At 41.1% G+C, this 17,051-nt stretch overlaps 1 protein-coding gene across 1 annotated transcript in view; it reads right to left on the minus strand.

Moving 5' to 3' along the window:
* The window catches only part of LOC124717140, a 295,935-nt gene that overhangs the window by 20,457 nt on the left and 258,427 nt on the right, over nt 1-17,051 (minus strand). Inside the window, exons 9-10 of the mRNA XM_047243888.1 lie at nt 14,758-14,842; nt 2,297-2,382 (exon numbers count right to left, since the gene is read on the minus strand). Of these exons, the coding sequence (XP_047099844.1) occupies nt 2,297-2,382; nt 14,758-14,842 (171 nt within the window). The remainder of the gene's footprint in view (nt 1-2,296; nt 2,383-14,757; nt 14,843-17,051) is intronic.

Genomic DNA, 17,051 nt, shown 5'->3' on the forward strand with positions numbered 1-17,051 from the left:
TTCCAGACTGGATGAATGGAAATTACTTGAGAGAGGTGCTACAGTTACGTATTTTCGAGATCGCCACATGAAATTCGCAGCATAATATGCTGACGACCGCGGTGTTTGCTTGTGTCATGATGTGACAGGACTCATAAAGGAACTACACTACCGTCCATTAAAATTGCTACACCAAGAAGAAATGCAGATGATAAACGGGTATTCATTGGACAAATATATTATACTAGAACTCACATGTGATTACATTTTCACGCAGTTTGGGTGCATAGATCCTGAGAAATCAGTACCCAGAACAACCACCTCTGGCCGTAATAACGGCCTTGATACGCCTGGGCACTGAGTCAAACAGAGCTTGGATGCAGCTTCAACACGAAACCACATTTTATCAAGAGTAGTGACTGGCGTATTGTGACGAGCCAGTTGCTCGGACACCATTTACCAGACGTTTTCAGTTGGTGAGAGATCTGGGGAATGTGCTGACCAGGGCAGCAGTCGAACATTTTCTGTATCCAGAAAGGCCCGTACAGGACCTGCAACATATGGTCGTGCATTATCCTGCTCTAATGTAAGGTTTCGCAGGGATCAAATGAAGGGTAGAGCCACGGGTCGGAACACATCTGAAATGTAACGTCCACTGTTCAAAGTGCCGTCATTGCGAACAAGAGGTGACCGAGACGTGTAACCAATGTCACCCCATACCATCACGACGGGTAATACGCCAGTATGGCGATGACGGATGCACGCTTCCAATGTGCGTTCACCGCGATGTCGCCAAACACGGATGCGACCATCATGATGCTGTAAACAGAACCTGGATTCATCCGAAAAAATGACGTTTTGCCATTCGTGCATGCAGGTTCGTCGTCGAGTACACCATCGCCGGCGCTCCTGTCTGTGATGCAGCGTCAAAGGTAACCCAGCCATGGTCTCCGAGCTGGTAGTCCATGCTGCTGCAAACGTCGTCGAACTGTTCGTGCGGATGGTTGTTGTCTTGCAAACGTCCCCATCTGTTGACTCAGGGATCGAAACGTAGCTGCACGATCCGTTACAGCCATGCGGATAAGATGCCTGTCATCTCGACTGCTAGTGATACGAGGCCGTTGAGATCCAGCACGGCGTTCCGTATTACCCTCCTGAACCCACCGATTCCATATTGTGCTAACAGTCATTGGATCTCGACCAACGCGAGCAGCAATGTCACGATACGATAAACCGCAATCGCGATAGGCTACAATCCGGCGATTATCAAAGTCGGGAACGTGATGGTGCGCATTTCTCCTCCTTACACGAGGCGTCACAACAACGTTTCACGAGGCAACTCGGTCAACTGCTGTTTGTGTATGAGAAATCGGTTGGAAACTTTCCTCATGTCAGTACGTTGTAGGTATCGCCACCGGCGCCAACCTTGTGTGAGTGCTCTGAAAAGCTAATCATTTGAATATCACAGCATCTTCTTCCTGTCGGTTAATTTTCGCGTCTCTAGCACGTCATCTTCATGGTGCAGCAATTTTATAAGCCAGTAGTGTGCTATACGGAATACATTTTCAACCCAGTAGCAGGGGAAAAAATTCAGCATATTGCGTATTGTCATAAGTCCCTGGTTGAAGTTACACAATGCTCACAGTTATAATGTTTAAATAAGGTATTAAATCAATGTAGTAATCATTTTAACAAGAAAACTGGTTTGCTTTGCAAACCATTTTATACGTATCGTAAGTGCACTGCATTGGACTGTGACATGAGAGTGGCAGTCATCTTGAGTCCAAGATATTGGGGGGAAAGCATACTAATCATGTCAGTGAAAAGGGTCATTTATACATAAAGCACTTGTCCCAGTGAGAAAGGGGGGGGGGGAATGGGGGAAGGCAGAGAGGGAGGGGGAGAGGCTGTCATAAGTAAGGAATTTTTGGAAATTTGTGGGAAGGTCTTATGGGACCAAATTGCTGAGGTCATCAGTCCCTAAGCCTACACATTACGTAATCTAACTTAAACTAACTTACACTATGAGGGAGGACTTGAACCTCCGACGGGGGGAGCCGCACGGACCGTTACAAGACGCCCTAGACCGCGCGGCTACCTCGCGCGGCGGAGATTAAGGATGACAGGTCACAAATAACTAGACCAGAATCGGTACAGACCCTGTACTACTGTAGAGTTAGCAGTAATAAGAATAACGTAGAGAAATATAATCATAGTACTTCACTTCAAACAGCAGGAATGGAACAAAAACTTTTAAAAAAAAGTTAAATTTTGTTCAGTTTCTCATGAATGTAGTGTATTTCTGTAGACACTTTACCTTAACGGCTCCAATGATGAGAATTATGTCACAGATAACCTCGATAACGTAATATGAGAGGTATGCAATTACTATTTTGTCAATTGCTGAAACAGAAACATGATAAAATTTTAGTTACCTTTTTCATAACTAACATATTAATATAAAATTCAATGAAGAAATCAAAATGAAAATGGGCTGCAGTGTCCATTAATTCCAATATAAAAGTGAAGACTTTTGGTTTGTACTGTGTACTTACCAGCTGGGTTGGTAGTTCAATAGAAGTCATTAATTAAGTTCGTTCGGTATACAACTTACTCGCCACATTAGCTCCGTGATCACAAATTACTTGTCCATTGTTGGAAGCTATGGATTTTGATCAACCTTTAGAATCCAGGTTCATGTTAGTGGCAGGAGAGAGGAAATGGATGGCCAAGTGGAAAAAGGAGAGCCGGAAACAAACATAGATTATTAGGGAAGTTTGATTAAGAAATTTTAAAAAATAAACTACATGTAAATTATTATTGTGGCATAATCTTACACAAGGCATGTTCCAATGTCGAATAACTGTTGTGATGCAATCCATGCTACTCTATCCTATGCAAATCTCGTCACTTCTGCTTAACTACAGGAACCCATATCTGTGCGTACTTGAATTCTCTATTCAACCTTGCTCTCATTCTACAATGTTCCTCCTACCACTACCCTCCATTTGTAGATTAAGTATCTCTTGGCCTCTCAGTAAGTATCCCATCAGCCTCTCGCTTTTGCTAATAAAGTGACACCATACAGCTCTTTTTTCTCCTTGTTAGACTTGGTACATTTTCATTAGTTCTACTCATCCAATCGTTTGCGTTCTTCTGTAGCACATCACTTAAAAAGCTTCTACTCTCTTTTTGACTGTTCTGTTTGCCACATATATCTCACTACCATATAAGGCTACACTCCTGACAAATACTCCCAATCAATCTTTCCAGCACTTACATTTCTGTTTGATGAGAATATATTTCTATTTTTTTGGGAAAGATTTTCTGATTATTGCACCAGCATTTTACATCCTCTTTACTTTTGCTACCACATGTTAGTGTTGTGCACCTACTATTTTCTGCACCTCACGTCCTAGTCTAATTCCCAACAGCATTATCCAATTTAATTCAACTGCATTCAATTAGCGCTGTTCCATTTTTATTGATGTCCGTATTGCAACCTGTTTCAAGCCAGTATCCATTCCATTCAACTGATCTTCCATGTTGTTTAATGCCATTGACAGAATTACGACTTAATCAACAAACCAAACAGTTTTTATTTATTCTCGTTGAACTTTAACAGCGTTTTCATGTTTATTCTTTGTTTCTGTCCAGACTGAACAAAACGGGAGTAGCTACAACCTTGTCTCACTGCCTTTTCAGTTCATGCCTTCGCTTCATGCCCTTCAACTCTCTTATCTGCAGTCTGGCCCCTGCTTAAGTTTAAAATTAACTTTCACTCCCTGTATTTTATCACTTACAGTTTCACAATTGCTAAGAATGGTTTTACATTAAGCAGAAAATTTAATTATCCGGACATTCTCTTGTGTTTGGATTAAATGTAACACACAGCATTTGCAAACACTGTTAGTAAATTAATTTGTTACTCACTGAAGAGCTGTCTGTAATACTGCATTCCATTGAAATATGGTATGGTATAGGGTCTGTAGTCATGCATTTTTGTCTACAGGTATATTAAAAATCATATTTATAGCCCAACTGATGTGAAATATCTTGACACAAAATGCATCACACTTGGAATTAAGTCTTATGCCTTAATGTGTAAGAGATTATTATCCAAAAATAAGACTTTATTATGCATCTATTGACATTAAATTATACAAACAGCAAACAATACATTCCTCACCCTGAGCCATGGGTAGCGCTTTATCTACTGTGCTCCTGAAACTGCCGTCCATACCCTTTAGTCCCAAATCATATTCGAGTGTCTCAGCCTTATTTGCTAAGTTGCTATTTGAAACCTTGTGTGTGAACCTGTTAACGTTTTCTATCGCAGTAGGGGAGACTCATGTAAGATTGCCAATCGCTTGTATCGATTATTATCCTTGGTACGTATAACAGAGCTCTGCAAAAAAAAAAAAGTATTGCCAAAGATATCGCAAGACATTTATTATACTTCAGAGGTCCTGAATCCGAACATGGCTTTACTTTTCCCGAATTGGCACTAGTTATGAAGATATTTATGTTTTTGGATTTTAATTAAATTTTCCCATAGATGCTGATCTTCCATTGGTATCGTTGACCTGTATTTTCATCTAAGTTTTCACACTCTATAATACATCGCAATTAAACATTCTACTAAATTCTTTAAAAAAAATTTTGTATTTTTTATTTTATCTGTTTCAAGAAAATATGACTTCTTCATAAAGAGAATGAATGAACAATCCCATTGTGTTCTGATACATTTGTGGTGAATACTGCCTACAGAAACAAAGCTGGAACATCACAGAGTTTGTAAAGAAGGCATATCTTGCATATTTTTATATAGTGCTTGGAGAACAAGACAGACCATGGGCTCCCCACGCCGTTTGTAAATGTTGTTCAGAGTGTCTTAAATTGTGGAAAACCTAAATTGTAGTATCCAAATTTAGAATCAGCCAAGAGATTTGTGACACGAAGTGGCTTTCCTATAGCAATGTTCACTAAAATACCTGAACCTGTAATGTCAGAACTTGAAGCAATACAGGGGTCGGAGTGCAAAAGCATCATCTGAAGGAGAAATTTCTAAACCTGAATTATTCACTCAGGAGAAACTAAATGATCTGGCATGATATGTTAATTTGTTAAAGAACGGAGCAGAACTTCTGGCACCCAGGCTAAAAGAAAACGACTGTCCTAGTCCAGAAGTGAAAATTTCAGTATATACTATAAGACAAGCAGGTCTTCTGTAATATTTCAGCCAATAATGCAGTAATGTTCCCAGTCTACTCATTCAGATCGGGTTACAGAAGGATCAACAAAAAGATTTCTGGCTTTTTATAGACAGCTCCATCAGCAGCCTGAAAAGTGTCTCGCTTCACAACAGTAACATCTTTCCATCCATTCCCATTGGACACTCAACAAAACTAAAAGAGATACATGAAACTATCAAAATTATATACTGTCTGTGTCCTATCGGTAACTCTTTACTAACCAAAGACTGAACCCCCCTGATATTAATACGATGATCGTTTTCTATATCTTTTGCATAAAATTTGTGCTCAACTGATTGGTCACACAACATGGCACAGAGACATCTCCGAGCACAATCACTAGCCTGATGCCCCCCCCTTTTTCTTGTTACTGACAGTGCTATATTTCAATGTTAAAAACTTTCACATTTGAGATTTATTAATTTAATTGCACTCGACGGGGCTTCCATCAAAATGAAATTTTCCCCTTGTCACAGGAACTTGCTTTCTTGTCCCAATAATTAACTTCCATGAAGTCTTATACCATTCACACAAGTTTTTTCATTGCAATATCTCAATGTCCAAGAATGCAAAATTTCAGTATTATAGAGTTGCAAGTGTAGTAACCTAAAGCTCGTTTTTTTCTTCATTTTTTCAGGGGAGTGTGTCTAGTTCTCTCGGGAAGTTCAAGAATGTTTTTTCTAATGAAATGAAAGAAAAAATGGCAAGTTTATGTAGAGATCTGGTTGTACAGTTTGACAAGGAAGAAAATCATGTGAATCACATATCAGTTTGCTGAAGTCAATGGTTTAAGTGACCACCCTCACAGTGTAAAGAAAATGGATGAAAGAGAATGTGTGACAGGTGTTTTGAAAAGACACATGCTGTACTTCAAAAAGCGGGGAAATTTGACTATGCGAAGGGGAACTGAGAAATAAAATTAAAGTGAAAATATTTTTTGGTAACTTCATATCTTTCTATGAGGTAAAAAACGGGGTCTGTGAGATGCCTTCAGGAGAAACGCTTCTACACGTTAGTGTACTTTGTAGCCTTATGAGCATGTGGGTGAGTTATTCGTCCACCTAGAGCTGGTAATGAGGAGAAACGAATTTGGTTGCTGGGCTGGGTGCGAGTCAGTGCGACGAGGAAGTCATGCGGCCTTACCAAGTAAGTTCAGGTGCAGACACAAGGAGCGTGTTGCCGCAAATGGGTGAATGCCACAGCTGGGAATTTGGACAGCTGATGCTCACATAACCATTGTGCAGGAGATACACCAAAAATGGCTGAATGTCAGACAAGCTGAAAGATGGATTCTTACTGCTCTCTGAGGACCTATGATAACTTACAATTAAACATTAACAAAAATCTGAATACATCGGTGATCCCATAATGAAGTACAACAGTGTCACAACAATAACTTCAGTAGCCTTAAAACAACAGAAGTTAATAATTTACAGTGACAAAATATTTTATCGATAAACCTCTTATTTAACAACTTTTAAACGCTTCATCTGACTTCAACAAACGATACCTCAGACGATAGCATTGCACGATAGCTAGCACCTTTGAAAGCTACGTATCTGTATCTGTTTTATTTCTTGATTTATTACGTTTTTTATATATTTGCATTATGCAAAATGTTTGTAAGAATATTGTATGCTCCACAATTACACAGCAAACGAATACAGATTGAATACCATATTGTGTATTTATTTAATGAACAGTTTACTATTTTGCCAGCAGCTCTATTCAAATATTAACTACAATTGTGAACTTTTGCTAGGAATATTTTATAATAATGGAGTCTCTGCCACCTCATGCCAGTCCTCTGAAGACTCAATAATCTGTAGAAGTGAAGAAAAACGGGTGGTGATCAATGTAGGATTTTGTTGGACCTATTCGATTAGTGTTATATTACGATAAGATTCACGTTCTGCAGATCCGGATTGACGCCAGCTGTTTGCGACACATGAAAATTGCATGCATGCATTTCTCAGTAAGATTGTAAATTGAAAAGAGACACTGTATAAACTTAGACATTGTAACCAACAATAATGTTTTTGTTTATAGTTGGATACAACATGGTCTGAACTATTGTGAAGATTGTGCAAAGTTTTCAGGCCACCGGAATATAGCCATTCTTCTCATATGTGTTTACTAAGGAGGATTCTGAGCGCTTCTTGAATGAGTGAGGAACATCCCACTGTTTTCGGATGTGTGTTGAGTGATTCTCGAGAAGTAGTAGCAAAATATTAACCTTGTTGTTGGGAGTCATTAGACTTCTGACTGGTTTCATATGGCCCAGTACGAAGTCATCTCCTGAGCTAACCCTTTCGTATCAGAGTAGCATTTGCAACCTATATATTCCTTATATGCTGAATTTCTTCCAATCTCTGTCTTCCTTTACACGTTTTATCCTCTACAAATCCCTATAGTACCACTGAAATTATTCCCTGATGTCTTCACAGATGTCACATCATCCTGTCCCCTCTTCTTGTCAGTGGTTCCATATGTTTCTTCCCTCGCCGATTCTGCGGAGAACTTCCTCAAGTCTCACCTTAACAGTTCATTTGATTTTCAACATTCTCTCGTAGCACCACATCTCAAATGCTTCGATTATCTTCAGTTCCAGCCTTCCCACAGTCCATGTTTCGCTACCATACAGTGCTGTGCTCCAAACGTATGTTCTCCGAAATTTCTTCCTCAAATTAAAGCCTATGTGATACTATTAGACTTCTCTTGGAAAGGACTGCCCTTTCTACCAGTGTTCGTCTGCTTTTTAAGTCCACCTTGTACCGTCCATAGTGTGTTATTTTCCTGTCTAGGTAGCAGAATTCCTAAACTTCCTCTACTTGGTCATTCGCCGTTCTCAATCCTAATACTCCTCGTTACTTTAGTCTCTCTTCGACTTACTCTCAATCCATATTCTTTACTCATTAGACTGTTCATTCCCTTCAACAGATTCTGTAATCCTTCTTCAGTTTCGTTGACCATAGCAATGTCATCACCGAATTTTATCATTGATATCGTTTCATCTTGATCTTCCATCCCACTCTTGAACCTTTCTTGTACTTCTGTCACTGCTTCTTCGGTGTGTAAATTGAACAGTAGGTGCAAAAAAACTACGTGTCTATCTTACACACTTTTTAATCCGAATACTTCGTTCTTAGTCTTCCAGTCTTATTGTTGCTTCTTGGTTCATTTACATGTTATAAATTACCCGTCTCTCCCTATTGCTCACCCCTACTTTTCTCAAAATTTCCAACATCTTACACCATTTTACATTGTCGAATGCTTTTTCCAGGTCGATAGATCCTAAGAATGTGTCTTGATATTTCTTCAATCTTCTTCCATTATCAACCGCAACGTCAGAACTGCCTTTCTGACGCCTGCACCATTCCTAAAGCCAATCTCATCGTCATTTAACGGATCGTCAATTTTCTTTTACGTTCTTCTGTATATTATTCTTGTCAGGTCGTGCTCTCTTCCAAAATTGTGGACAAACAGCCAAAATACGAATTCATTGAAATTAAATGTCTCAACAGAACGTACCCCGTTCGTGTTATACACAAGCCATCCAAAATTTTTCAGTTCGCTCGCTTTGAAACCGCATTTACAGATCTTGGCGCTTTGTATGAAAACACAACTGTAGCCAGAGACTTGAACAAATTTTCTGTTTTGAAATTAATTCACTGACAGTGACATTGGCTGTATCAGATATCGATCTACTACACAATAGTGACAAATGAAAATTTGTGCCACAACAGGAAGAATGAGACACGCCTAGGTAAGCACATGAGCATAACAATATTGATCTCAATTCCTCATTGTGTCATTGTCCTCGTTGTGGGAATCCAAGTAATGTTGCGAGCATTAGGTGATGTATTAAGTGGACTACGGTATAAGGATGACATCTGGAGGTTTGGATCAGTCCTGGCAGGGTGCACGGATAGCCAAAGTAGTTAAGGTGACCACTCGTAATAAGTGGGAAATTCTGATTTGAGTCACAGCCCAGCGCAATTTTCATACGTCATTATTGGGTAATAAAACATACATGTACGTATAAAATGTCTAAACAACTGTCCATCCCTTTCAAATTTTAGGTTTATATTTTCCTGCTCAATTCCATTTGGGTCAACTCATCATACAGCAAACACCACATGTTTATCCATATACACACAACCAAATCTCCATACAGAGTAATTCCCATTGATGAGAGCTCTGCACCTGCATTGTTTGCTCATGATGTAATGTTCATGACTTCCTTGGAATGCTCAAAGAATAAACTGCAATTGGCGATACTTACAGATCTTTAATGTATGGGTATATGTGGGATTAAAGCTGGTGCAAGTGGTATTTCTTGGCAAACAGCGGCAGGAAATAACTTCGAACTATATTATAAGCACTAAGAGACTCAATAATTTACACTATAAACATGCACCTTTTAAAAATATAACAGTAAGGAGAACGCCTGAACCTTGGCTCACGGATCACTTCAAACAAGACAATCACAGACACAGCATAGAGGCCATATAAGCGGCACCCGACCTCATATAACCATCTCATCCACAAGCAACTGCGCAAATGAGCTAAGTCACTCCATGATAAGTGTAAATCTTTTACACCTACTCTTGTGGAAAAATCTAGGAGGTCTAGGAATAGGCAAACCCAAATTTACAGATATACCCATAATTATTATCCAGGGTCTAAATTAGTATATCACCACGTCAACATCCTAACTTCACCAGCACACAAGAGCGCATACCATCGATTCCCGTAAAGAATCAGTGCTTGTTACAAACGAAAAATTTCTCTTGGAGATGGTAAGCTCTAACGCGGCCAAGGTGTCAGTTCCATGAATACACTTCTCAGCCACAGGACATTTACAGTGTTACAGTGAAGGTCCTCAATTTTCTCAGCGGTCTAGGACACCACCAGTGTCTTCCCAAGAGCGTGAGTGGTGGGACTCGAAGAATCATCACTCAAAAAGGAACTACCAAAGAACCCTGCGATCACAGGGACTTTCGCATTCTACCAGCATTATCTAAGGCTTTAGAATACATAGTCCACAGTGAACCCACTAAGTACTTAACACCAAATAACCTTTTAGATGCATACCAGTGTCGTTTCTGGAAAAAGCAGAGCATGATGACAGCTCTTATAAGTGACTGACAATCTGAATCATGTAGTGGAAAAACAAGGGGTTACTACTACGTCATTTTTGGTCTCCAACATAGCCTGCACCACTGTAAAATTTGGCATTCTACTTGCTAAACTCGCAAGTCAAAAACTGTCTTCAAGTTCACTGTACAACAACTGCTCTCATATCTTACATCTTGCCAACAGCGCATAACTATCAGAACTAAAGAGTTTCAATGGGGTGATTGTGACATGACGTAAGTTGTATCCGCAGTAGTAGTGGTATTGATTCTTGTTGGATGGTGTGTTTTGTTTGTGTATGCTGGGGTGTGTTGGCCAGGCGAGTGCGCCTCTGATGGGGTGGTTTGTAGGCACAGCGGCACATAAAGCAGCCTGCCAGGGCATGTCATACTATCAGGCTAGAACACTCTCTGGACGTCCCTTGCATCTTCCCACTAGCACACACAAAGGGATAAATTGTATTGTAAACGAATGGATATACACTCCTGGAAATGGAAAAAAGAACACATTGACACCGGTGTGTCAGACCCACCATACTTGCTCCGGACACTGCGAGAGGGCTGTACAAGCAATGATCACACGCACGGCACAGCGGACACACCAGGAACCGCGGTGTTGGCCGTCGAATGGCGCTAGCTGCGCAGCATTTGTGCACCGCCGCCGTCAGTGTCAGCCAGTTTGCCGTGGCACACGGGGCTCCATCGCAGTCTTTAACACTGGTAGCATGCCGCTACAGCGTGGACGTGAACCGTATGTGCAGTTGACGGACTTTGAGCGAGGGCGTATAGTGGGCATGCGGGAGGCCGGGTGGACGTACCGCCGAATTGCTCAACACGTGGGGCGTGAGGTCTCCACAGTACATCGATGTTGTCGCCAGTGGTCGGCGGAAGGTGCACGTGCCCGTCGACCTGGGACCGGACCGCAGCGACGCACGGATGCACGCCAAGACCGTAGGATCCTACGCAGTGCCGTAGGGGACCGCACCGCCACTTCCCAGCAAATTAGGGACACTGTTGCTCCTGGGGTATCGGCGAGGACCATTCGCAACCGTCTCCATGAAGCTGGGCTACGGTCCCGCACACCGTTAGGCCGTCTTCCGCTCACGCCCCAACATCGTGCAGCCCGCCTCCAGTGGTGTCGCGACAGGCGTGAATGGAGGGACGAATGGAGACGTGTCGTCTTCAGCGATGAGAGTCGCTTCTGCCTTGGTGCCAATGATGGTCGTATGCATGTTTGGCGCCGTGCAGGTGAGGGCCACAATCAGGACTGCATACGACCGAGGCACACAGGGCCAACACCCGGCATCATGGTGTGGGAAGTGATCTCCTACACTGGCCGTACACCACTGGTGATCGTCGAGGGGACACTGAGTAGTGCACGGTACATCCAAACCGTCATCGAATCCATCGTTTACCATTCCTAGACCGGCAAGGGAACTTGCTGTTCCAACAGGACAATGCACGTCCGCATGTATCCCGTGCCACCCAATGTGCTCTAGAAGGTGTAAGTCAACTACCCTGGCCAGCAAGATCTATGGATCTGTCCCCCATTGAGCATGTTTGGGACTGGATGAAGCGTCGTCTCACGCGGTCTGCACGTCCAGCACGAACGCTGGTCCAACTGAGGCGCCAGGTGGAAATGGCATGGCAAGCCGTTCCACAGGACTACATCCAGCATCTCTACGATCGTCTCCATGGGAGAATAGCAGCCTGCATTGCTGCGAAAGGTGGATATACACTGTACTAGTGCCGACATTGTGCATGCTCTGTTGCCTGTGTCTATGTGCCTGTGGTTCTGTCAGTGTGATCATGTGATGTATCTGACCCCAGGAATGTGTCAATAAAGTTTCCCCTTCCTGGGACAATGAATTCACGGTGTTCTTATTTCAATTTCCAGGAATGTATGTAGAGCAAAATATTGTAGCTACAGTAAAGATCGATGCATCATGTTAAAGGGTATAATGAGACGATTCTGTGTACATGTCGATATGTTTTTGAGAGGGTAACGGAGAGAAGTTGAAGTACATATCCTCGGCCTTGGGCTTCTGACCAGACACTTCCTTCACGACTGATCATGTGGTTTTAATTTTGACCTGGGAATTAGCCGTTCTATTTGTGTATTAGATACTCTTTGTCTTCGTAATAACATTTTTAAATCTTACAGTAATGTCTGAAATGGGCTACTGTAGCTTGATTGTGGCTATTTCTAACATCTTGATATATTGTAATTCCTGCTTTGTCCTACATAATATCCTTATTCTACTAGTCAGCCATCCACGCTGTCTTTTACTGCTAGTACCACATCTTGAACGTTTTAATGGAAAGAACTTTCAAAAAGCATGAGAAATATGTTATGGAAAGCATTATATTTGTAATCAATATTATCAGCACTGAAAACATCAGCCACTCTTGTTCCTTAACGCGTTTCAAAAAACTCGTTATTGCCATTGGTTTAGCTTTTCTACTTAGTTTGTAATTATAGATAATATTTGTTTGAGTACAAAAACTTTTTAGTGTTAAAAATTGTGCATCATGGTCTAAAGGCCATTCAGCCTTTTAGTAACAGAAATGCCCATCAAGCAATTAAGAATTAATAAAAATATTGTCTATGATTGTGCTACTGTTCCCCGGCAACTTCACTGGAAAAAATAGTCTGCATCAGATCATATGAATTTAGGAGATCTTCCACCTTGCCTAGTCACATACAACGTTAATACATGCATCTAACTTTTGTTACCTCCTATAAAGTGAACCACGAACCTCTCTACCTTGAGCAGAAATGCTCTAAAGTCAGAGTTAGGGGATTCATGAATGACAACAGTCAGAAGTTATGTTTTACTATATTCAACTGCTCCTCAACAACATTCAGATTCTTGTTCAGTGCAGTGCTCTGACACATCTACGGACTCAAATCGGTGTTGTTTCCTACGTACATGGCCACGCCTCTGTTCCACAAAGAACTCCTTGAAAAACAGCCAGGTAATCTGTGTCCTGGTAAAGGAAGCCTCTGAATTGTCACATTTTCTAAGTGGTGCTCTGATATACCAACAACATCAGAGTCAGCATGTATAAGCAGTTAGCTCTGATACCTCTTATACGATGAAACATGCAAGTATCCTACTTGGATACCTGACCTTTTTTTGAAGGTGCTTACTTTCTTAAAGAGACTTCTTTTAAGCAGGGATGCCTATCAGCCGACTTCAATCTCAAAAAGATGCAGCTCTAACACGAACTACAGAAAATTTCCCATGAGTGATCCCACTACCACCCACTACAGCATCACCTATAAGCCCTGCCAACCTCCGCTTCCCGTATCTAATGAGGTGCAGGCCATGCTTAATGAAACCAGATGTATTGATAGACTCAAGTGGCACCACCGCAATACGAGCCATGCCCTCTGCCATCAGTGCTTTCTCAAGCCTCATGTTAGCACACCTAGCAGCAGCATTAATATTATTGTTACTATTAATGCAGACTGTTGCTTCTGAAAGCGCTGTGTAGTAGTTTTTGGTATGTATTGTTTCTTGTGAGATGTAAGAGGGGGCCTTATGGCCCTTTCTGGTTATGCTGAATAATAAATCAATAAAGAAAGAGAAACAAGGTAATTTCGTAGATAGTAGCAGTAAAAAAATTCAAAGCGATCCAAAACCAGGAAACGAATACTGTTTGTTCAGGTATTGCCACTAAGTCCAAAGACAATCCAAGAAAGAAAATAATCTATTATTTTCTTGATATTCACACCTTGTCAAAGTGCCAAATTGAAAAACAAAGAAAGTCAGTGCACAAAAGCAAATTGAAATAAGCTTGCCATTAAGAATTACACCAGAAGAGAAAGAAGTAAAACTAAATACGAGAAAAGAAAGAAAGGAGAAAAAAAAGAAATGATAAGAAATTGAAGGGGAAAATCAGCGAAGGAAACTTTAAATAGAAGAGAAGAAGACATCAAACTGTATTAAATCGAAACAATACAACAACCGCGACCCGAAGAAACAAAGGTAAGAAGAAGTAGAAGAAACCTTTCAGGCTGGCTGTGGAGAGAGGCTTGCAGGTTATTCGGTGCAGTGTGGACAGTGTCAGCAATGATGGGACGAGATGTGTTCTGACTGCCACCTTAGGACCTTATATTTGTGAGTGGTGTTGAAGTTTAATAAAAGTTGTGCAGTCTTCACTGCACCCTATGCAGCGTCAGCCGACAAGGCAGCTAAGACCACACACCAATAAATTTAAAAAAAAAACTCTTAAAAGAAATAATGTTTCTTATATTTAAGTTTTCATGAACTTCATAAAGTTAGGCTATTACGTAAACTACACATTGACTAGGTTCCATTTTGCTTGGAATAAGACTGATTTTTCGTAGCATGCAAATATTAAGTGCACATTATTACCTGCCCAAGTCGTATATACGGAATAACTGTTGCCCAGCATGAACAAAGCATATGATGCAGCCGCTATCTGCGCAAGGCTCCAAACCTGCATTTAAAAAAAAGAAGAAAGTACATTTGCACTCAACTGCTGTTAGGTTGCGCTTGATATGTTGTAATGATAGATTTTATTAAAATACTCTGGCTGGCTTCTTAGTACTCATGATCCTATTGTTTAGTACATTATTTGTTTCATGCAAAACAGTTAAAATCCTCTACGAAAGTGTAGTGGACATACACTTACCTCCGGCATCAGCACTTTGCGCGTGACATGAATATCAAAAGAGATAGAAGGGATAGACATGCAAATGGCCAACAATATGACTTCCAGTCTTCTTTAGGTATTTGACAAACCATAGTACTCAACAATCAGTGCGATTTAAGTAGCTAACACTTTGTATAGTTTATTGAACTACAATATTGAGCAAAACTAGACAATTTTCAAGCTGGTCTATGGAGAGCAGAATGCCAACATTCCCAACTCAGAAATAATGGGTAAGTGCACGAGTCGACATCCAGATACTTAAGATACCAGTCTGTATGCTGTGGAATGTTTTAATGAACAGAGATGAAAATGATCCATAACCCAGTAACTAAAAGCCCCTGAGCAACCAAATATTTATTGATTTGGAGCTTTCTATGATACTGACTGTAGTGACCTAAGCCCACAGAATAAAACGATTGCACCAGCAGGGCGATATAAATTAAGATCAAATGAGGAAAACATACATAATGTTCAGAAATAACATCCAGTATTTTGACACTTCATACATAAACAGTCTACTGATGGGACTGTTGACACTGCACTGCACATCTGCGCATCATCACAGACCAATACTGATAATCAAGTGATGTGTATCTGCTGCCAAGCAATGGCGTTATTTCGACGATGATTTATTTCATACTTCTATAATGTATTTGGCAGCGTTAAATTTGTAGCTGTAATTAGTTGCAACATGTGAAAGTCACAGTATCTGTGGCGAGAGAAAACAGACGACAGTTAAAGTAGGTTTGGCACGGTTCCTTCACGCACCTTCCACGACGAATCATGGAACTCGATTCTATGGTAATCCCTCAGTGCTGCAGCAGTTGTCAGCGACCATGGCAGCAGTAGCGGCGCCTGATAACTGGCAACATTGTTTCCAGCTGTCAGGGATCTTCTGTCACCATATGGAGCACAGATAGACACAAAGAATATTTACCCCAACACTAAACATTCTAAAAAAATAATGAAACAGTGCAAAATAAATAAAATACTGTGACATCCTTGAAATGAATGTGCGCTTCCTGTACAGCTGTAACTTGTTGCTATGGGACAAACATTTGATCTGCAAGAGGAACTGCAGTTGGCAGTGGAAGGACATTGAAGGACTGTGCAAAGGGATGTACAGCAACACTTAACACTGAATGTAACTGAGGGGCAAAAAGCAAAGACAATGGTGAAGAGTGGCATGTGGAGTAATTCCTTTCTTAACGCAAAGTGGTGCAAGATGCTTGATAGGTGTCTCTGATGCAGTATGTAACATTAGACAGGATGCCCAGAACAAAAAGAAGTTGCTGTCAATGCATCAGCACGGCTTTAGAAAGCGTCGCTCCTGCGAAACGCAACTCGCCTTTTTTCACATGATATCATGCGAAACATGGATGAAGGGTATCAGACAGATGCCATATTCCCTGACTTCCGGAAAGCGTTTGACTCGGTGCCCCACTGCAGACTCTTAACTAAGGTACGAGCATATGGGATTGGTTCCTAAGTATGTGAGTGGCTCGAAGACTTCTTAACTAATAGAACCCAGTATGTTGTCCTCGATGGTGAGTGTTCATCGGAGGTAAAGGTATCATCTGGAGTGGCCCAGGGAAGTGTGGTAGGTCCGCTGTTGTTTTCTATCTACATAAATGATCTTTTGGATAGGGTGGATAGCAATGTGCGGCTGTTTGCTGATGATGCTGTGGTGTACGGAAAGGTGTCGTCGTTGAGTGACTGTAGGAGGATACAAGATGACTTGGACAGGATTTGTGATTGTTGTAAAGAATGGCAGCTAACTCTAAATATAGATAAATGTAAATTAATGCAGATGAATAGGAGAAAGAATCCTGTAATGTTTGAAAAGTCCATTAGTAATGCAGCGCTTGGCACAGTCACGTCGATTAACTATTTGGGCGTAACATTGCAGAGCGATATGAGGTGAGACAAGCATGTAGTGGCAGTTGTGGGGAAGGCGGATAGTCGTCTTCGGTTCATTGGTAGAATTTTGGGA

The sequence above is a fragment of the Schistocerca piceifrons genome, chromosome 9 (assembly GCF_021461385.2).
Source record: "Schistocerca piceifrons isolate TAMUIC-IGC-003096 chromosome 9, iqSchPice1.1, whole genome shotgun sequence".
Lineage (NCBI taxonomy): Eukaryota > Metazoa > Arthropoda > Insecta > Orthoptera > Acrididae > Schistocerca > Schistocerca piceifrons.